The sequence below is a fragment of the Chiloscyllium plagiosum genome, unplaced genomic scaffold, assembly GCF_037043375.1.
Source record: "Chiloscyllium plagiosum isolate Xiang-an unplaced genomic scaffold, Cpla_swu_hap1 HiC_scaffold_4, whole genome shotgun sequence".
NCBI lineage: Eukaryota > Metazoa > Chordata > Chondrichthyes > Orectolobiformes > Hemiscylliidae > Chiloscyllium > Chiloscyllium plagiosum.
This window is the reverse complement of record NW_028270142.1, coordinates 91,019,952-91,041,959: the sequence shown is the minus strand read 5'-3', so window position 1 is coordinate 91,041,959 and position 22,008 is coordinate 91,019,952. Positions and strand designations below refer to the sequence as shown.

At 40.9% G+C, this 22,008-nt stretch overlaps 1 protein-coding gene across 3 annotated transcripts in view; it reads right to left on the bottom strand.

Moving 5' to 3' along the window:
- greb1l (GREB1 like retinoic acid receptor coactivator) overlaps window positions 1–22,008 on the bottom strand; it is a 351,285-nt gene that overhangs the window by 72,641 nt on the left and 256,636 nt on the right. For all 3 annotated transcript variants that reach the window (XM_043688237.2, XM_043688239.2, XM_043688240.2), the window contains 4 exons: window positions 21,313–21,639; window positions 13,347–13,475; window positions 6,177–6,311; window positions 2,426–2,623 (listed from right to left, as the gene is read on the bottom strand). In XM_043688237.2, the coding sequence (XP_043544172.1) occupies window positions 2,426–2,623; window positions 6,177–6,311; window positions 13,347–13,475; window positions 21,313–21,639 (789 nt within the window). The remainder of the gene's footprint in view (window positions 1–2,425; window positions 2,624–6,176; window positions 6,312–13,346; window positions 13,476–21,312; window positions 21,640–22,008) is intronic.

Here is a 22,008-nt window from a genome sequence, read left to right as displayed (position 1 = left end):
TGGAGAACAGGCAGGGAAATGTGACAAGATCAGCCATGATCATATTAAATGGTGGAGCAGGCTTAAGGACAAAATTACCTACTTTTGCTTCTAATTCTTATGTTCTTAAGAATTTAGAAGAACAAAGGGTGATCTTATTGAAACATACAAAATTCTGAGGCAGATTGTCAGGGTAAATGTTGACAATACGTTTCCACTAGTGTGAAATCTCGAACATGGGCAACACAGCTGCAGAATAAGGGGGCATTCATTTAAAACTGAGATGCAAAGGAATTTCTTCTCTCAGAGGATTACCAATGTCTGGAATTCTTTATCCTAGAGAGCTGTGGAGTCTAGAAATTATTAAGGGAGGACATAGAACAATTTTCAAATATTGGGGAATTGAAGGCTATGAGGAGCTCGCCTGAAAAAGAACTGTAGCCTGGGTCTCATGAGCTCATTGAATAGGAATCAGCCTTGAGGGGATGAATAACATATCCCTGCTTCTAGCAGTTGTAGGGGGGAGGATTAAAGTTTGTGGAGTCCTTCAGAGAGGTAGGGTAGGTGCTCTTTTGAAGAGGTAAGATACTGCTTTAGATATGGTCTTGAAACACCGTTGAGACAGGCAAGATGCTTTTCAGAATTGTTAAAAGTAGATATGAAATTGAGCAAAAAGCATATGAATTCATTAACTGTAAGCACATTAAAACTGTTAACACAGCTGTCAAAAGGAACTATCAAACTGTCAAAAGCAACTGTTAAAAGCATCAAAAGGAACTGTTGAAAGAAACCAGTGAGTGTCAAAAGATAACTATCAAAACTGACTGTCAAGCTGTCAAAGTCCCTGCCCTTTAAATATTTGGGGGGGGGAGAATGGCCACCTGGACGTTCATAAAAATATTACTTGCTATTTCACTGTCTGCTAATACAACAGTGAAGATTACCATTATTGGATTAATAATGTATGAATGACTTTACATCCTTTCATTATTATAATGGAATATCTGCTAATTCACAGTTTAATTAGCAACTCTACCTCACTTTAGAATCTGAAGTACAACAAATAAAAATTAAATGATTGTTTTTAAAAGAGATTAAACAATTAAGGAGTAAAGTAAGTGTTTTTGTAAGGATTCATGCACTTCGATGGAATTTTTAAAAAATCACACTGGAGTCCTGTGACCAGTGGAGTGATGTAAGGATCGGTGTTGGGTCCACTACTTTTGGTCATTTATATAAATGATTTGGATGTGAACATAGAAGATATAGTTAGTGAGTTTGTAGATGACACCAAAATTGGAGGTGCAGTGGACAGCGAAGGTTACCTCAGATTACAATGGCATCTTGGTCCGATGGACCAAGGGGCTGAGGAGTGGCAGATGGAGTTTAATTTAGATAAATGCGAGGTGCTGCATTTCAGGAAAGCAAATCTTAGCAGAACTTATACACTTTAAGGTCCTGGAGAGTGTTGCTAAACAAAGAGACCTTGGAGTGCAGGTTTATAGCTCCTTGAAAGTAGAGTTGCAGGTAGATAGGATAGTGAAGAAGGTGTTTGGTATGCTTTCCTTTTTTCGTCAGACCACTGAGTATAGGAGTTGGGAGGTCAGGTTGCAGATGTACAGGACATTGGTTAGGCCACTTTTGGAATATTGTGTGCAATTCTGGTCTCCCTCCTATAGGAAGGACTTTGTGAAACTTGAAAGGGTTCAAAAAGGTTTTATGAGGATGTTGCCAGGGTTGGAGGGTTTGAGCTATAGGGCGAAGCTGAATAGTCTGGGGCTGTTTTCCCTGCAGCGTCGGAGACTGAGGGGTGACCTTATAAAGGTTTGTAAAATCATGAGCGGCATGGATAGGGTAAATACAAGTGGTCTGGTCTGGGCAAGTCCAGATCTATGCTGTCATAGGTTTAGGTTGAGAGGAGAAAGATTTAAAAGAGACTCAAAGGGCAACTTTTTCATGCAAATAGTGGTGCGTATATGGAATAAGCTGCCAGAGGAAGTGGTGGAGACTGGTAAAGTTACAACATTTAAAAGGCATCTGGACGGGTATATGAATAGGAAGGGTTTATGGGGATATGGGCCAAGTGCTGGCAAATGGGACTAGATAAATTTAGGATATCTGGTCGGCATAGATGAGTTAGACCAAAGGGTCCGTTTCCATGCTGTACATCTCTATGACTCTAATAATGGAGTGTTTTCTATTTAAGAATCACACCGACTTTCTGATGGAGGTAAGGTGCATTGCTAGTTTCTTCAAATGCCCAACGTGAGTAAAGTTATACAAGTCAGTTCCTTTTCTATAAACCATCAGAAAACTTCAATAGAAATTCTAATTTATAACTAATAGTCAATAGGTAAGTAAAGCCTATTTTTAAAAGAAATCATATAGTTGTACACATTCTGTAATGCATTTCAAAAACAAAGTCACATTGATCATAACAGCCTACCTGAATGTCGAATACGTTGCAAAGTCTGTTGGAAAAGAATCTCTGATGATGGCAGTAAAATAATGAAGTCAACCTTCCCAAAGCGCCCCAAATCTAGGTTCTGCATTCCAGAGTCTGCTATTGCACAAACCTGAGATAACAACTTTCGGGCAATACTGAGCTGAGAAGGATGAATCTGAAACACTTCAGTAGGTGAATCTGTAGAAGATAAAGAAAGAATATTCCATTGTTAGTTCCACCAATGATTTGCAGTTACATTATTGAACTGATCATTCTCATGTTTCCTGCCACTGCTGCTTCTAGTCAGACCTGCTATCATGGTACATCACACCTGTCTAACTTGCACCATCTTCACACATCCACTTTGGCTCATATCTAAGCACTCAGACATCCGTCGTCCAATTATGCCTTGGTCGACCCGTCTTATTCTTATCCACTTTGCCTGCTAGAAGAGAACAATGTAACATTTCATCTTCGATCAAATGGCCAAAATGCTGACACTTTCTTCCCTGGATATCATGTTTCATAAGTTCTTTTTGCTCTTGCAATTACAAATTCCTCTTCATTTATTTTAAGGTCTGTATAGGAATTTTTAATCTTAACATCCATACTATTTTTACAGACTGTACTGTAAGCTTTTTTCTAGTTTCCATGGGGTGAACTTTGTTGAGAGGTAAAGGATGACTGCCCATTCTGCTATACTCTAAGCTAAAGGTCAGCTAGCAGTGTGTTGAGCAGAAATCCAGCTTCCCAAGAAATAGAAAGTCCATCCAAAAGACTTGTCAACCATGCAATTCCTGGCCAAAATTGAATTCTTTGATCTCTGTCGAGTTAACTGTAGAACCTCTACAAGCAGGAGAAAATGGGGTTCTTTCTAATTTCCTTCTTTCTGTTGGAAGTGTGATTAAACAATCTATTCACAAAAATAACTGGATTTTGATGCATTGCTACATGCAATATGAATGAAACAATATTATTTTATTTTACTTTTCACTGAGATCCCAGCTCGAATGTCACTCCATCATATTTAGGTTACAAATTTTAAAAAATATTTTGGTCAATGGCTTAAGCATCAAGTTCTTATCTAATTAAAGTGAAAACAACTGTTGGGTTGGGAGGGGTGCTAGCATTGTTGGACATAGGGTTTAGTTGTGAGATTAAAACAGAAATGCGTGGGCGGCATGGTGGCACAGTGGTTAGCACCGCTGCCTCACAGCGCCAGAGACCCGGGTTCAATTCCCGCCTCAGGCGACTGACTGTGTGGAGTTTGCACATTCTCCCCGTGTCTGTGGGGGTTTCCTCCGGGTGCTCCGGTTTCCTCCCACAGTCCAAAGATGTGCAGGGCAGATGAATTGGCCATGCTAAATTGCGCTTCGGCGGGTCGGTGTGGACTTGTTGGGCCGAAGGGCCTGTTTCCACACTGTAAGTAATCTAATCTAGAAATATAATTTATTTTCATTCATGGGACATGGGCGTCCGCTGGCTGGCCAACATTTATTACTCATCCGCAACTGCCCTTGAAAAGGTGGTGACGAGCTTAGACACTACCCTGAGGAGTTCCTGTAGAGATGTTCTGGGGCTGAAATGACTGATCTTCCTTTGTGCTAAGTATAACTCCAACCAACAGAGAATTTGCCCTCTGATACCCATTGATTCCAGTTTTGCCAGGGCTCCTTGACGCTTCACTTGGTCTACCACAGCCTTGACATTACTTTCTCATCTCACCTCTGGAATTGAGCTCTTTTATCCATGTTCGAACCAAGGCTGTAAAGAGGGCAGGAGCTGAGTGGTCCTGGCGGAACCCAACCTAGGCTTCACTGAGCAGGTTATTGCGGAGCAGATGCTGCTTGATAATGTTGATGACAACTTCCATCCCTTTACTGACGATCAAGAGGCTGCTGAGGCAGTAATTTGCTGCTTTAGATTTGTTCTGCCTTTTGTATGCAGGATATGCTTGGGCAATTTTCCACATGGTCCGGTAGATGCCACTGTTGTAAGTACACTGGAAGGGCTTGGCTGGGGGAATGGAAAGTTATGGAGCAAATGTCTTCAATACTATTGCTGGAATGTTGTCAGGATCCTCAGCCTTTGCAGGTCCAGTGTCTCCGACCATTTCTTGATATCACATGAAACAAATCGAACTAGCGCACGTTGGCTCAGTGGTTAGCACTGCTGCCTCACAGCACCAGGGTCCTCGGTTCGATTCCAGCCTTGGGCGACTGTCTGGAGTTTGCATATTCTCCCTATATCTGTGTGGGTTTCCTCCGGGTGCTCCAGTTTCCTCCCATAGTCCAAAGATGTGCAGGTCAGGTAAGTGGCCATGCTAAATTGCCCATTGTGCGAGGTGCATTAATCAGAGGGAAATGGGTCTGGGTGGGTTACTCTTCGGTGGTCGGTGTGGACTGGTTGGGCCGATAGGCCTGTTTCCACACTGTAGGGAATCTAATCTAATCTAGTATCTATAATGCTGGGAACCTCTGGAGGAGACTGAGATAGATCATCCACTTACCCATTCTGGCTGAGGATTGCTGCAAATGCTATAGCTTTATCCTTTACATTGATATATTGGGCTCTTCCATCATTGAGGATGGGGATATGTGTGAAGTGTCCTCCTCCAGTGAGTTACTTAATTGTCTGTTACCATTCATGCCTGGGTGTGGCAGAACCACAGATCTTGGATCTGATCTTTTGGTTGTGGGATCACTTAGCTTTGTCTATCACTTGCTGCTAATGCTGTTTGGCATGCAAGTAGCCCTTTTTGGTAACTTCACCAGGTGGACATCTCAGTTTTGGGTATGCCTAGTAATGCTCCTAGCATGCCCTCCTCCACTCTCCATTGAATTAGGGTTGATCCCCTGGCTTGATGGCAATGGAATTGAGTGGGGGATATGCCATGCCATGACATTGCTGATAATGCTGGAATAGAATTCTGCTGCAGTTGATGACCCACAGAGTCTCATGGATGCCCAGCCTTGAATTGCTAGCTCTGTTCAAAGTCTGTCCCATTTAGCATGATGATAGTGCTACACAACACAACAGAGGTTATTCTCAACATGAAGGCAGTCTCCATAAGGACTGTGTAGTGGTCACTCTAAGCAATACGGTCATGGACAGACACATCTGCAACCAGCAGATTGGTAAGGATGAGGTCAAGCATGTTTTTCCCTCTTGCTGGTTATCTCATCATCTGCTGCAGACCTAGTCTAGCAGCTATGTCCTTTAGGACCTGTCCAGTGTGATAACCAACCTTCTTGCTGGGCCACTCTTAGTGGTAGACATTCAAATCCCCCATCCAGTCTTAGTTGAAGTGTACTAGCTTTCTGAGCATATCTATAGTTGGAACACCAAAAGATTGATTAATAGAACTCAATTAAACCAACGTCTTCTCTAAATTTCTTTCCTGGGTGTATCCTATTCATTTGAATATGTAATACCCTTAAAGTTGTTTACACAGTTACCCATGTGCAGTATGCTAAAGGTGGCAACTTCTAAGCAGCCTACACAATACCTCCCGGGATTCTGTACAGCTGCACACCTTTTGACAGTGGTTTACACCAACTGATTCTTCTACATGTCACACAGATCCCTTAAAAAGCATAAATTCAAAGGGTTAATACTGTACAAAAAAATGCACCAATATAAGAGTAGAAGCACAAATGTTAAAGCCACAACTTAGAACTTTCAGTCAAACATTTAGCAATGGTTACTACTGCAGCAGAGAGCTAACAGACTATAGATTTTGATGTCTTACCAAAACACTGCATTGTTGTCATTGCTGCAGCTTCATCTGCTGGAATGTAGTCAGAAACATTTCCATTGAATGGAATAGCAACATTACTGTTTCGACTCTGCTGAAATTTATCTAGGAATTTGTCTAAGTTATCACCTGTGGAAGATAAAATATTGATTCTGTGTACCCATAAGCATAAACAAAACAGTTTTATAATATTTTAAAAATCCATTGAGAAAAGCTAAAAATATATTGAAAGCTTCAAAGTATACCTGTTACATAGTAAAAACCTAATCAACATTTCAAATCAAGATGTATACCAAAGGATTCCTTGATTAAGACAGACTTTGTATAATTTCTAAAGCAGATCTTTAGAACACTCTTTATAACTGTGGCATTGTCTATATCGTCTCCCTTTAAACCCTCAGCCACAATTTTCTATATTAAATTCCATCTGCCTATTCTGATAGCCTCTCTTTGTCCTGTTGGCAGTCCATTGGTGACACCCTCACTTTTTGCCACACTTCCAAGTTTGGTATTGTAGTAAAATTTAACTTTGAATTCCAGTACACAAGTCATTTCAATACAGTCAGTTCTGCTATAATGCACATTTCTTCAACATAAATTGGTTATAACATGACCATTATTTGTAGAATGTGAACTTTCCTTACCTGTATTGGCTATAACACAATTCCAGTCCCACTGGTTTAAACAGTGCAGCTACTATGCAATTTTCTTATAATGCAGGACTGAACAGTAATTGAGTTGTAACAGAACAGACTGTAATTTTAAAATGCAGTAGTCTGCTGTTACACCTACCCCCTACCCCCCCCCCCCCCCCCCCCCCCCCCCCCCCCCCGAGAACTAAAGCCAAAACACTCAAAGATAGCCCTATAATCTGTTAAAAAAATAGTGCAATCTAATCTTCAACAACTCCTAGTGGTTAAATAAAATAAATGCCTGACACACATTTTAAAATCAACAAGTAACAATTTATTTATCTAACTCTAATAGTGAACAAATCAACTGAGCTATTAGCATACCGAATAAATCCCTTCTAACTGCCAACTATTCTCAAATAAAACAAGATTCTAATGGTATGCCGTTCCAATAAATAAAAGTCCCACTTATACGAAAAAAGTAGAATTTAGTCTCTTGAAATTACAGCCAGGTTATGTGTCTTCCGGAATGTTGTGTGCCTTCTTCCATTGAGTCTCCTGTCAGGAACAAGTTTCCTCCAATTCTTCATCATTGGAACTGTTATTATTTAGATGATGCATTCTTCAATACAAAAATGACTATGAGAGTCAATTCTCTCTCTCGTGAGCTGAGAGATGGTCTGGCAGATGGCAGTTCACTCTGGGGTCTCTGTCCTACTGTCCCTTTCTTTTATACCCATGATGACATAACAATATTTCTTACATAGAATTGGTTCTATGTTGTCAAAACCATCAGATTTAAATTTAATGGTTTTTTTGGTATCTAAGTGCCAAGTTCAAACTATTGGCTAAATTCAACACCTGTTGTCTTGGTAAAAACTGCTGCCTGGCATGCCAACTGTATGGTCTTTCAGTACAAATGTTTTCATTCAGGCTCCCTATGTACTGGCAAACTCAAGCTGCTGCTCACAGACATACATCTTAAAATCTCTAAGCTTCGAAAACAAAAACATCATCTTTTAAAGGGACTACACAATGCTTTCCCCATTTGACAATTTTACCAACACCAACACTTCTTGTCTCCTAATCTACAATTACTCTACCTAACTTCATAACATCTGCACACTGATCCTTGCAGGACACCACTGTCTCATCACCTTGTCTCAACTGGTGTCCATGAGTTATTATTTTCTGTCCTTAATTCAAGCCAGCTCTGGACATTTAATCCAATAACTTCAATTTTACAACTGGTCTCTTATGTGGTACTTTGTGAAAAAATTGCATAAAATCTATATAGATAAAATCCACTGCATTCCTTTCAGCAACCTTATTTATGGAAATCATCGTGGAACTACCATTGATTGCCATAAAAAACTCAAAGTTTATTAAAGAAAAAAGGAAAAAAAACTACTCAAAATATTTTCCACTATGGAAGAACAAATTGAAATAGTCTTATTACAAGTATCAAAAATAAAGATTCGGCACTTGTACCCTCAAGAAAGATTTCACAGATATTTGTTGAAAGGGAACCCACTTCAAAGTTCTTTCTTCAGATGCATGTCTGTTCTTGATTTCTTTACAGCAAACTTTCTTTAGAGGAGAGGAGATTGAGAGGGGATATGATTGAAATGAATAATATTATGAGGGGCATAGATCGGGCTAGCAGGAAGATATATTTCGTCTTGATGGAGGGATCGATGACCTGGGGACATAGATTTAAGGTAAGGGGAAGAAATGTTTTTTTCACCCAAAGCACTGTGGGAATCTGGATCCTGTGAGGATAGCAGACGCAAAAATCGTCATAACATTTAAGTAGCACTTAGATGTGCACTTGCGATACCAAGGCATACAAGGCGACAGGCTAAATATGCTGGAATATGGGATTAAAATAGTTAGCTTTTTGAACCGGTGTGAACATGATGGACTGTTTTCCAAGCTGTAGATCTTTATGACTTTAAAAACTCTATAAATTTGATGTCAGCTTCTTTAGATAACATTTTTCATAATACCCTTAAACTGCTAACAAAGCTTACTACTTTTTTAAGACCTAGTTTCCTTAAACTCTCTTATTGACATTGAACTATGTAGGAATTCTGTGTTCTTGTCCTGACTATTCGGAGGCCAGCTCAACTGCACTGTTGCTCTTCTCGGGGTTTTCTCCCTGAAAAGGAACATAGGAGCAGAAGTAGGCACTCTGCCTATCAAGCCTAACCTGGAATTTAAAATGATCATTGCCAATCAAGCACTTTAATGTCTTTTATCTACTCTATCCTCATAGCCTGTATGACATTGGCAATCAGAAATCCTGAAATTTCTACCTTTAACATACCCAAAGATTGAGTTTCCACGACCCTCTGTGGTAAGAAATTCCAAAGATTGACAAGCCTCTGAGCAAAAAGATTTCTTGTCATGGAACTAAATGGCACTTCCCTTATTTTTAACTGCGTATCCTGGTTCGAGAGTGCCCAAGCAGCGGAAACATCTTACCTGTCTATCACTTTACATATTTTGGAAGTTTCAATGAAATTATCTCTCAGTCTTCAAAATTCTAGAGAATACAAGCCCAGTTTGCCCAGTCTTTTTACCTAGTCTTTTTTCACAGGACAGTCCTACCAGCCTGGGAACAAGTCTGGTGAACTTTCCTTCCACTTCAGTAACATCGTTCCTGAGATAAAGATCAAAACTACACACAGTTTTCTAGGTGAAGTCAAACAAAGCTCTTATACAATTAAAGCAAAACTTCACTACTCCTGTACTCAAATCTTTTTGTGACCAAGTCTACCATTCCATTAGCCTTGCTAATAGCTTGCTGCACCTGCACATTAGCCTTCAGTGAGTTATCGACAAGACCAACCAACTTCCCTTGTACATCAACAGTTTCTAAGCTCTTACCATTTAAAGAAGTACTCTGTACATCTCTTCCTTCTACCAAGTTTGATAACTATTACCTATACTGTCTGTTCCTGCTCCTGGTTTACAATAGAAGAATCCATGCAGTGCACAAAGAGGTCATTCAGCCCATTGAGTCTGCACTGACCCTCGGTACAGCATCCCACCCAGACCTAGTCCCTTTGCCCTATCCCCGTAACCCCTCATTTACCATGGCTTATCCACGTAGCCCACACATCCCTAGTAAGTACAGACAATTTATCATCAATCCACCTAACCTGCACTTTTTATGTTAATATGTTCTAACTTCATATTTTTCTGCATTATATTCCATCTGACATGTTCTTGCCCATTCAATAAGCCTGTCCAAATCCTCCTGAAGCTGCTTTACATCTTCCTCACAACATAAGCCCCCACTTGGTTTTGTAGTATCTGCAAATTTGGAAATATTACATTTGGTCCCTCAAATCCAAATCAATGATATGGTTGTGAATAGCTGGCATTCAAGTACTGTTCCTTGTGGTACTCCATGAGTCACAGCTCGCAAAGGTAAGAATGATCCATTTATTCCTACTCCATTTTCTGTCTGTTAGGCAATAATTAATCTATCCAAATATGTTATCTTGTATGCTATGTGCTTTAATTTTTTTTCAAACCAGTCTTCTGTGTGTAACTTTATTAAAAGCCTTCTAAAAATCTACATATAATGCATCATTCAGCTCTCCTTTATCAATTTTGTTAGAAACACCTTCAAAAAACTCCATAAGTTTGTCAAACACAATTTTCCATTTGTAAATTCATGCTGACCATGCCCAATCAGATCATTGTTATCCAAATTCTTTATAATGGATTCTGGCATACTAATTCCTACTAATAACGTAAACCTAATAGGTCTGCAGTTCTCTGTAGCTTCTTTCTTAAACTGTTATGAAATAACTCCACAGAAGTCGGTATCCCGTCACCAAGTCACCCTTTCTTTAACATATGCAGAGTCCTTGAAATTGATCCAGAACCCTCCAAGCCAGGTCTCAGAGTGAACAGGATTTCTGACACTCCTATTCCTGTCAGCCAGGACTCCCTGATTGAAACAGATTAACAGGATCAATTAAGGAACTCATATTCTATGAGCTGACCTCATTACAATCACTACATGTGGGGTAACATCTGCACAAATTATTCAAGAATCTGTAAAATTTTGGAAGATGAACCACCAATGCAACAATTATCTTGATAGCCACTTCTTCAACACTTTGGGATGCACTGCATCAGTTTCTGGGAATTTATTAATTTTCAGTTAAATTTTCAATTTATTACTTCTCCAGTGTAATCTTCTTACTAGTACTAATTTCCTTCAACTCCTCCTTTTCCCAGCAACTTGGATCCCTATTTCTAGGAAATTTCTTGCATTTTCCTCTGTGAAAGCAGATACAAATTAATCATGTAGCGTCTCTGCCATTTCTCTACTCCCTTTTATAAATTCTCCTCCATCTGCCTGTAATGGTCTCACATTTGTTTTAGCCAAAAGTATCCTTTCAATATACATATTTAAAGTTTGCTTTTATATATATTTTTTCTACATTGCATTCATATTCTTTTCTTCCATTTCTCATCAGGTTCTTGGTCCTCCTTTGCTGAATGACCTGCTTCGATCTAAAAAGAAACTGGCACATTCCCTGACCTTCTGAATGGATCTCTCTTTCTAAAGGCAAACCGTTTCTGTCTCTGTCACCCGATGCCAAAGGACACCTATTGATAAGCAACAGCTCAACTTCCTTAAAAAAAGGAAAATACCTTTGATGCTTAAAAGCTAAAATGAACACAGACAATGCTGGAGAAAGTCAGCAGGTCTAGCAGTATCTCTGGAGAGATAAACAGGGTTAATATTTCAAGTCTGATGTGACTCCTCTTCAGAAAGGGAGAGTTTGAGCAGAATCGCACTCCTTGGAGTTTAGGAGAATGAGAGAAGACCTTATGGACATAAGATTATCACACAACTTGAAAGGGCAGATGTGGAGAGGTTGTTTGTCTTGTGTGAGAGTCTAGGACTGGAGGGCATAATCTTAGGAATAAGGGATCACTAATTTAAGACAGCGATGATGAGGATTTTTGTCTGTCAGAGATAATAAATCTGTGTAATTGTTTATAGAAAAAGGCTAACAAAACTAGGTCATTTTAATTTATTCTAGGCTGGGATGACAGATTTCTAAGATGTAGGGGAATCAAAGTGTATGAGGAAAAAGCGGAATTAAGGATTGTCAGAATTAGCCGCAATCTCATTGAAAGGCAGAATAATCCGATGAGACAAAAGGGCTAATTCAGCGCCGATATCTTATGGTCTAACTGTCAAACCAGTCAAGAAGTCTCTCATGAATTCAAAACATTCAAAACCTTTGAAAATGTATTTGTGTGGATGAGAGTGCTTGCCTCAATTGAATGTAGTCTGCAATACAGAACCTTAGGTGCAGCAACATAGTTTTAACATTTTTAACTGTGGATCTATACCGTACATGGACTACAATGGTTCAAGAAGGCAGCTCACCACCACCTGCTCAAGGACAACTAGGGATTGATAATAAATGTTCGTCCTGCCAGTGACACTGATATCCTATGAAATTTAAAGAGCCCAATACAGGAAGCCTGCGATCTCATCAAAATTTGCTCACCAAGTTTATCAGTGTTGGTTAAGCAGCTTGCCTGACTAGTGAAAGGAATTCTGGCAGCCTAAATCATTTGTTAAATTCTAGTGGTGTAGGCAAGAGAGAAAGGAAAAACAAGATCAAACCCATCAAGTAATGCTTTCCAGAGGAGGAGTATTCCACAGCATTCTTTAGATTTTTTTAAAAATTCCTTTCAATGGCAACCATTGCTTAGGGCATAGTGGCCACTACAGAGGAGATAACATTTTAGTAAAGTTGACTCTGAAACAGGTCAACACCGAAGTACCAGACAGCTGAAGGCAAATCTGCAGCCTGCTTTACACCACCCTAAATTTTCTTTTTCATGGATTTTTTAAATGACTGAAATCAAAACAATTGAAACCATCAACAATAACATTATGAAATAATAGAAAGGGCCATGAAACACCAAATGCTGAGTGAGAGCAGTTTTTGCAGTCACATAACTGGCATGAAATTCCTGATAAGTCTAACTACTGGACAATGGTATATAAAGAACATGTATGAGAATGAAATGTCATGAGTATAGCACTAGATTAGTAATCCAGAGATGTTGGATTTAAGTACTACAACAGAATTCAATGGCTCATAACTGCGATCTCTTTGTACTGACACATAGCTTAAAACAAATGCAGTCTCAATTTTGGGTGCTAACATTCTGCATCTCTATAACACCTGAAAAACATAAAATGTTGTCAGACAATTAAGAAAAAATGTTCACAGGCAAACTAAGTATCAGACCCTTTACAAATGTAAGTGAGGGGCTCAGAGCTTGTGTGAGATGGCATTGTCAAAACTGGTCTCAATTCTTCCTCATTAATTATCCCATAAACTCAAAACCAAACAAAATGACTGAAGACTTGGGCATTTGATAAAACTTCCTTAGTTTGGAGGAATTTACTGAAATCTTTGTACATCCTGAAACTATAAAGAAATCTAAGTAACATATATCTGACTGAAACACTTACCATGGGGAGAGGTTTTGAAATATGATGCCAAAATACTGACTTTTCCAGTAATCAGTTCATAACTGATTTCCTTAAGGAATTCATTTGTAGTAAGCATGCTTTCTGCCAGCATTCTGGATTGATAATGACCTGATGAAAACAAACACGCCTTTGAAGTGATTTATTTATTGCTATAACTGTGCTGTACATCTCTATGACTATAACACTGCACACAATTCTTTACTGTTCAAATCAGTAACACACTGTTTTTAAAATTATGAGTAAATTCACTACTGGCTCAGACTTTCAACTGGAAGACTTAATAAGACAGAAATTGAACAAGTTGTAAGAAAATTATTAGAACTTCTGTCAAAAATAATTATCAGTGTGACAATGATAGTTGTAAGGCAGAATAGTGCTTTGGAGAACATGCTGAGGACAACATTTTGAAGCAGATAAATTAAGAACAGCAGAAATTTACAATGAAATTGTGCATTCACGGGAGTAGTCTCATGCAATTTGCCTTGTAAGGGTTGTAGAAAATCACAGAAACTGAAGGAATGAAGGATTTATCGTCACATATATCTTGAAGATACAGTGAAAGGTATTTTGTCGCCACATCTGGCACCATTTTGAGTTACAATGATGTTGAAAGGAATTAATTAAATTAAGACTTTATCTTCTGTTAAATTGGGTTCTCAACCAGAGCTTCAGGGCTTCTGCGAGGTCTCTGCTAAACGTTCCGGTCCTCAAGCAGTCCTGCATTGGGAACAGTAACTGATAATCCAGGAGAATTCAGCTCTGCTGCTGCTGCTACCTCACTGACACTGCCAAGAGTCCAGGCTCTGGGCTTACCACTGCCAGGAGTTCTCAGTCCGGGCACCGCCATCACCGGAGGTCCCTGCTCTGGGCACTGCTGTTGCTAAAAGCCTCACTCCTGGCAGCACCAATGCTACATGGTGTCCCAATCCACACCACTTATGCTGTAGCCACTGCCCCTCTGACACCACTCCAGCCTCAAAATGAAGAAGAAAGGAAGAACAAAAATAAAAAAAAGACAAGAAATGCACAGAGAGGACAATACTGCCTGCCTGGAGCAGATGGGCTCCAACAAGCCCGAACCTGTACCGTTCTAGTGCCATCCTGCAATTGGAGCATAAAAGTCTCATGCAAGTATGTCCTTGCTAATTTCTTGTACGCTCCTTTGGTCACCCATCAGAATTCCTTCAAGAGTTCTGCAGAACCTCCAAAAGAAATTCAGGAGGAGGATATTTCAGTTTACTTATTGTACATTTGAACTATTTGATTTTTAGAAAGATCTTGTTAATGGTAGAATTCTCTGTGTTTTATTTGTGTGCTACTTGCAATCCAACACGTAATGATGGAAACCTAAGGATAATTTTACATGTCTCTCATGTTACCACAGAACCACATTTATGGTGCACATGGTAACCCTCCAATCAGTGTCATTCCCTGCTCCAGCAACAGTCATAAAGCCATAACCCTAACCAAATATGCTTACTGGCAGAACAATGGCACCAGAAACTGACAACAGATAGTATGTTCTGCACCGGCTGAGATTAAGCAAAAAAGATTTGATGGAGAAAAACCTACAAACAACTTGTTCAGATAGCCCACCATATCTTAAACCGATCAGACAGCTTATTAGCTCTTGGCATGCGTTCTTTTGGAATAGGAAGTCCCACCAACCTGAAGCTGCCACCGGTGTCACCGAACTCAACAGTGCCATAGCCGAGGCTGCAGCTCCTGCTTGGACATCAGCCCTCCAGATGAAGGATCAACATCAAGGAACAAACGGGTTGTTTGCGGATGCAGGGAGATGAGGTTTCTCATATGAGGAGAGGGGACAAGTGCCAGAAGGGAGGATCTCATGGTCACTGCTTTATTCTAGATCCTGTCCTTCCACAAGTTAGTGCAGATTGAGGCCCCCCTCCCGCCAATCCCCCAAACTTAAACCTTGCCCAACCAGATAGGTGGGCACACCCAACACTGAGAAAATTGTTACTAATTGACCACTTAAATGCCTTAATTGATAGCAGAAGGTGAACCATTCATCCTTTTGCCCTGAAAATGTCTGGAGATTGGAGGAGGAATGGGCATCACCTCAGTGCCAACCAACATGATTATTTGCGCTTCCAAATACCATCCCTGAAAGTTCTCAGGAGTGCAAACTGTTACCCTTAATGATTAAAGAATGAAGTCATAGTACTGCGCATTAGAGCTTGTAAGAAGGCCTATGGTGTATTAGCGGTCATTAGTAGAGGGATTGAATTCAAGAGTCGTGAAGTGATGTTGCAACTGTACAGGACTTTGGTTAGGCCACATTTGGAGTACTGTGTACAGTTCTGGTCGCCTCACTTTAGGAAAGATGTGGAAGCTTTGGAGAGGGTGCAGAGAAGATTTACCAGGATGTTGCCTGGAATGGAGAACAGGTCGTACGAGGATAGGTTGAGAGTGCTAGGCCTTTTCTCATTGGAATGGCGAAGGATGAGGGGTGACTTGATAGAGGTTTATAAGATGATCAGAGGAATAGATAGAGTAGACAGTCAGAAACTTTTTCCCCGGGTACAACAGAGTGTTACAAGGGGACATAAATTTAAGGTGAAGGGTGGAAGGTATAGGGGAGATGTCAGGGGTGGGTTTTTTACCCAGAGAGTGGTGGGGGCATGGAATGCGCTGCCTGTGGGAGTGGTAGAGTCAGAATCTTTGGTGACCTTTAAGCGGCAATTGGATAGGTACATGGATGGGTGCTTAAGCTAGGACAAATGTTCGGCACAACATCGTGGGCCGAAGGGCCTGTTCTGTGCTGTATTGTTCTATGTTCTATTAGACAATATAAGCATTGATTTACAAAATTCTACTATCTGCAGGAAGCACTGACAAGAAGCCAGTTATATAAGAAAAAAATCACAGGCACTTTCTCCATAGTCAATGTTGCTATAGCTCCGGAGGGAGACAATTGGTACTGAGTTTAACCTAAGAATCACTATGCTAGGGGCAATGTTGAAAAGGCAGGGTCTTCATAGTGTCCTCAGATGGTACAGGAATTTAATTCTCACTATTAGCATTATGCTGCACTGCAATTTGGCTGCCCAAATATAGTGTGAGTGTCAATTAACTTCTTCACGCAAAGAGTGGTGCAGATATGGAATGGGCTGCCAGAGAAAGTGGTTGATGCAGGTACAATAGCAACATTTTAAAATAATTTGGACAGGTACAAGGATGGGAAGGGTTTAGAGGGATGTGGACCAAATGCGGGTAGTTGGAACTAGCTGAGTGGACACCATGGTCAACATGGACCCGTTTGGGTTGAAGGGACTGTTTCTATGCTGTATTACTCTATGACTCTATGACAGCAACTGAACTAACTAATCCCTGTAAGGCTGGTCATAGTTTTGCCGCTCTAATGAGCACCATTAAGGTCATTCAAGCTGAAGTTCTTTCTCAGTCATTCAAAATAACAAATGGAAAATTATAGTGAGTATTTTTCCTGCAGAAGCATAGTAAAAACACTGCAGCCATAGAGATAAGCACTGGTCCTGGGCCTCTATAGTGAAAGTAATGGACTGAGTGCCTCACAGAAGAAGAACTACTAAACGTCCTACAGGGGGAGCCTTGCACCAACCACTACAAACTGAGAACATTATACTAAATGTTATAGAGGGCAAATATTGAAGAGTACCACTTCACAGGAAGTTACCACACTGGGAGCTGTGAATGGAGAACTGCACAGAAGATGCATTACTCTAGGAGCCCAGGGGAGGGAGCATTACACTTGAAGCAAACCATGGTAAATCTGACCCAATGGAATTAGGATTAGGTACAATTCTCTATTTAGCCCATTCTCCAGTACCTTTTCCAGTTAAGCACACCCAATGCCTCAATAGGAGCTGCCTAGGGAATGGTATTAACTTAAAGGTGACATGCATATTTACAGCCTGTTGTGCTCAGTCATGTGCAAAGCAAGGATCTGCATTTATTTTTCTTTTGTTTTGAAAAGCATTGTGCTCACCATGGTGAGGGATGCTGCCAGAGAATGGAATAACCAGGTATCACCCCCAACAATATGTTTCAGCAGCTTCAACGTCAAAACAACAACCCCTTCTGCACAATTCGTTTCATAAGCCTCTTGGAGTAGAATCATGTAATTAGTACCAAATGAGAAACAAGTCTTTAGGGCCGTTGTGATGTCTACCTTTGGGCTTGAAGGTGTGTGTTCAAGTCCCACCAACTCCAGATGTATGTCACAACATGTCTAAACAGGTCCTTGATCAACATTGGGGCAGCATGGTGGCTCAGTGGCTGGCACTGCTGCCTCCAGTGCCAGGAACAAGGATTCGATTGCACCCTCGGGCAATTGTCTGTGTGGAGTTTGCAAATTTTCCCTGTGTCTGCATGGGTTTCCTCCCACAGTCCAAAGATGTGCAGGTTAGATGGATTAGCCATGGGAAATGCAAGGTACAGGGATAGGGTAGATGGTTGGTCTTGGGTGGGATGTCCTTTGGAAAAATGGTGTGGACTTTATGGAGAAAGTGAGGTCTGCAGATGCTGGAGATCAGAGATGGAAATGTGTTGCTGGAGAAGCGCAGCAGGTCAGGCAGCATCTAGGGAACAGGAGAATCGACGTTTCGGGCATTAGCCCTTCTTCAGGAATGAGGAAAGTTTGTCCAGCAGGCTAAGATAAAAGATAGGGAGGAGGGACTTGGAGGAGGGGCGTCAGAAATGTGATAGGCCTCCCTAACCTGCAATCTTCTTCCCGACCTCTCCGTCCCCACCCCAATCTGTCCTATCACCCTCACCTTGACCTTTTTCCACCTATCACATTTCCGACGCCCCTCCTCCAAGTCCCTCCTCCCTATCTTTTATCTTAGCCTGCTGGACAAACTTTCCTCATTCCTGAAGAAGGGCTAATGCCCGAAACGTCGATTCTCCTGTTCCCTAGATGCTGCCTGACCTGCTGCGCTTCTCCAGCAACACATTTCCATCTGTGGACTTTATGGGCCAAATGAGCTGCTTCCACACTGTAAGGATTTGATAATAATCTGATTTGGAATTTGATTGAGAATGTCTAATTGCCTTTTGTATAGGACTTTCCAAAAATCAGATGGAGGAAAATCAGATGGAGGTAACTGAGATCAAAGACTAGAATCTAAATCCCACCGCAGCATCCAGGTGGCAGGAGAAAAAGGACTATAATAAATGTAAATATCAATCAGAAGGTGATGCAAGTCCTGCAAAGACCATCTCATCCACCCTTACTCCCAGAAATGTATTTAAAGTTCGTGTGTTATAGCTCATGACAACTTTACCCAGAGAGGAAACTGACTGTAAAACAAAATAGGCAAGGGAATAATAAAGAATAAATAGGCCCGTGAAAAGAGAAGGCAATAGCAATATCTACAGATAATCTAAATAAATAGCACAAATATAAAGGAAAGAACTTGTGTTCCATGATGCTTGGGGGGATGCCACAAAGTGCTTAAAAGCCAAAGAATTGCTTCCAAAGCATAGATATTCTTGAAATAAGAGTTATCATAGAAACTAATTTGCATAGAGCAAGCCAACACAAGCAACAATTAAATGCACAACCAATTGGCCTGATTAGTGGCTCTGGCTTTAGGGATAGATATTACTCAGGACACAAATTTGTAACCAAAATGAGTCTCAGATAAAAAAAGACTGCAACAGAGGTGACAGACCCATATAAACAACTGAGTTCCTTAACAACAAAACTAGGACACACCACACAACACTAGCTATTTAAGAGGTGGGCAAACATGATATCCTAATGTCTGTGGACTTTGAGTCTAATTAGAAGTTTCACTGGTTGAGTGGTGTGGTTTGGATCTTAATTCATTCTGCAAAATCTATCATGATAGATTTTATTCTTTACTATATTTGGGGTAGACTCAATTCCCAGGCACAGCAGGAGAAAATGGAGACAGAAACCGAGCTTGACATAACTGATAAAACACAAGAATATGTTCCTATTGGTTTTTCTCATGAGGTATACAAGTAAAGAGGTATCTCAAGGAGCTGTTTAGGGGTTTATTGAGACCCTCCAAAGACTAGAAAGCCTGCATGTGTCTTGGAAGAAGCTCAAAATCCAAGATAGATATAAATAGGTAGCCCACACATTGCCCACAAGGATCATCAAATCTCACTGCCTTTACAAGAGGCCTAGAGCCTGATAGCCTGGAGTATAGCTACAAGACTTAGACCTACATCTCAGGGAATCAAGGAATTATGGGGAGCTGGCAGGAAGCTTGAGTTTAAGGCCAAGACCAGCCATGATCATATTGAACGATGATGCAGGATTGCACCTTGAGTTGCATGGTATATTCTCACTCCTATCTTGTTTTCTTATGTTGTCCCTTTCAGAAGGAAGTCCAGACATAGAAGGATATTTGTCAAGAGTGTGGTGCTGGAAAAGCATAGCAGGTCAGGCAGCATCCGAGGAGCAGGAGAATCGACATTTTAGATAAGGGCCCTTCATCAAGCATGAGGCTTGAGAGTCGAGGTGGAGGAAAGATAAAAGGGATGGAGGTGGGGCTGGGGGCAATGTAACTGAGAGTGTGATAGGTAGGCCAGAGGTGGCGATAATGGTGATAGGACAGAGAGGAGGGTGCAGCAGATAGGTGGGAAGGAAGATGGACAGGTAGGACAGTGCTGAGTTGGAAGGTTGGAACTGGGATAAGGTTGGGGGAGGGGAAATGAGGAAACTGGTGAAATCTACATTGATGCCATGTAATTGGAGGGTCCCAAGGCAGAAGATAAGGCAGTCTTCCTCCAGGCATTGGGTGGTGAGGGTGTGGCAATGGAGGAGGCCCAGGACTTACATGTTCTTGGCAGAGAGGGAGGGGGAGTTGAAGTGTTTGGCCACAGGGCAGTGGAGTTGGTTGGTGAGGGTGTCCTGGAGATGTTCTCTGAAGAGCTCTGCAAGTAGGCATCCTGTCTCCCCAATGTGAAGGAGACCACATCGGGAGCAACCCACCTTATCCCAGTTAAAATCCTGGGCCTCCTCCATCACTACACTCTCACCACCTGATGCCTGGAGGAATAACACCTCATCTTCTGCCTTGGGACCCTCCAACTACATGGCATAAATATGGATTTCACCAGTTTCCTCATTTCCCCTACCCCCAACTTCTTCCAGTTCCAACCTTTCAACTTGATACCGCCCTCACGAAGTGTCCTACCTGTCCATCATCCTTCCCACCTATCCGCTCCACCCTCCTTTTCAACCTATCACCATTACTCCCACATCTGTCTACCTATCACACTCTCAGCTACCTTCACCCCAGCCCCACCTCCCTCCCATTTATCTCTCCACTACCTCGGCTTACAGTCTCACTCCTGATGAAGGGTCCTTGCCCGAAACGTCGATTCTCCTGCTCCTCGGATGCTGCCTGACCTGCTTTGCTCTTCCAGCACCCCACTCTCGACTCTGATCTCCAGCATCTGCAGTCTTCGCTTTCACATATGAGAACAGTTGACTGAGCCAGGAAATCAATGCACTGCTTTATGTGTAAAGACACACCTCCTGTATGTGGGATCTGTTGAATAATCTGCACACGAGCCAAGAGAAAAGCTAACCTCACTCTTTCATCAGCCTCATACTGAACTCACTATCTGAGGAATGATATTGGACAAACAAGCCCTGTGTCAGATGTATAGGCAGCAGCTAGAGATCTTAAACAGTGTACGATGGCAGTTGTTTTTGATAATATATAACCAAGTTTTATAAATCAGATAATTGACACTTTTGATAAATGGCTGGCTAGATAATAAATTAAATATCTTTCATATAAACTAAAAATATTTTCAAAACTTAACATTTTAATCACAAAGTGTAATTTCAGGCCAAGTATTTTATTAAGAAAACTATTAACTGTTGTTACTACCATTAGCTGCAGTTTGTGTTTAATTATTAGTGAATACATAATAAATGTAAAATTCTACATACCTAAAACCACCACACAGAATTCAATTCCTCTCAGCTTTGATGTACAAATGACTACCACATAGTTAGGTACTTTCTGGTGTAGATGGACATCACCAAAAGTTCTTAAGGTCTCTGAAATGCCTTCTGCCAGGGAGTTTTGAGTAAAAACGACTTGCACCAAATCTCGTGAAACACTGGCAGCAAGTCGAGCGAGCCAGGGTAATTGTCCTGGAGACACGGTGGAAGAAGGGCTTCCCATTTGTAAGGATCTATCTTTAAGGCTTGAGTCCTGTATTGCTTTTAACATAATCTGTTCAAACTCTTCCCTTAGAGGCATCTGGTCTGGACCTGAAATAAGCAAACATACTCCCATTATTAAAGTTTCAAATAATCAAATGTAGCCAGATAACTGCATTTCGGGCCAATGCCTTAACTTCTGATGTGTTTTGCCTTATGGTATCTACAAAGGAGACAAGATGTTAAAATGTTCCATTGCCTTGCTGAACCCATAGTGTGCACCTTCCTCTGCTTCAAATATCTCATCAATGTCATCTTCCAGGATACTTAGCATTTAGAAATGTGAAGTGCATGATTTACATATATTTTAATATTTATTTTACAGTTTGGATTTTGAACTAGTGGCATGCAGGTTATGATCTATGCATAAGAGGGGTTTTAATGATTAACTTGATAATATTTCTGGAACTATGATTTTTT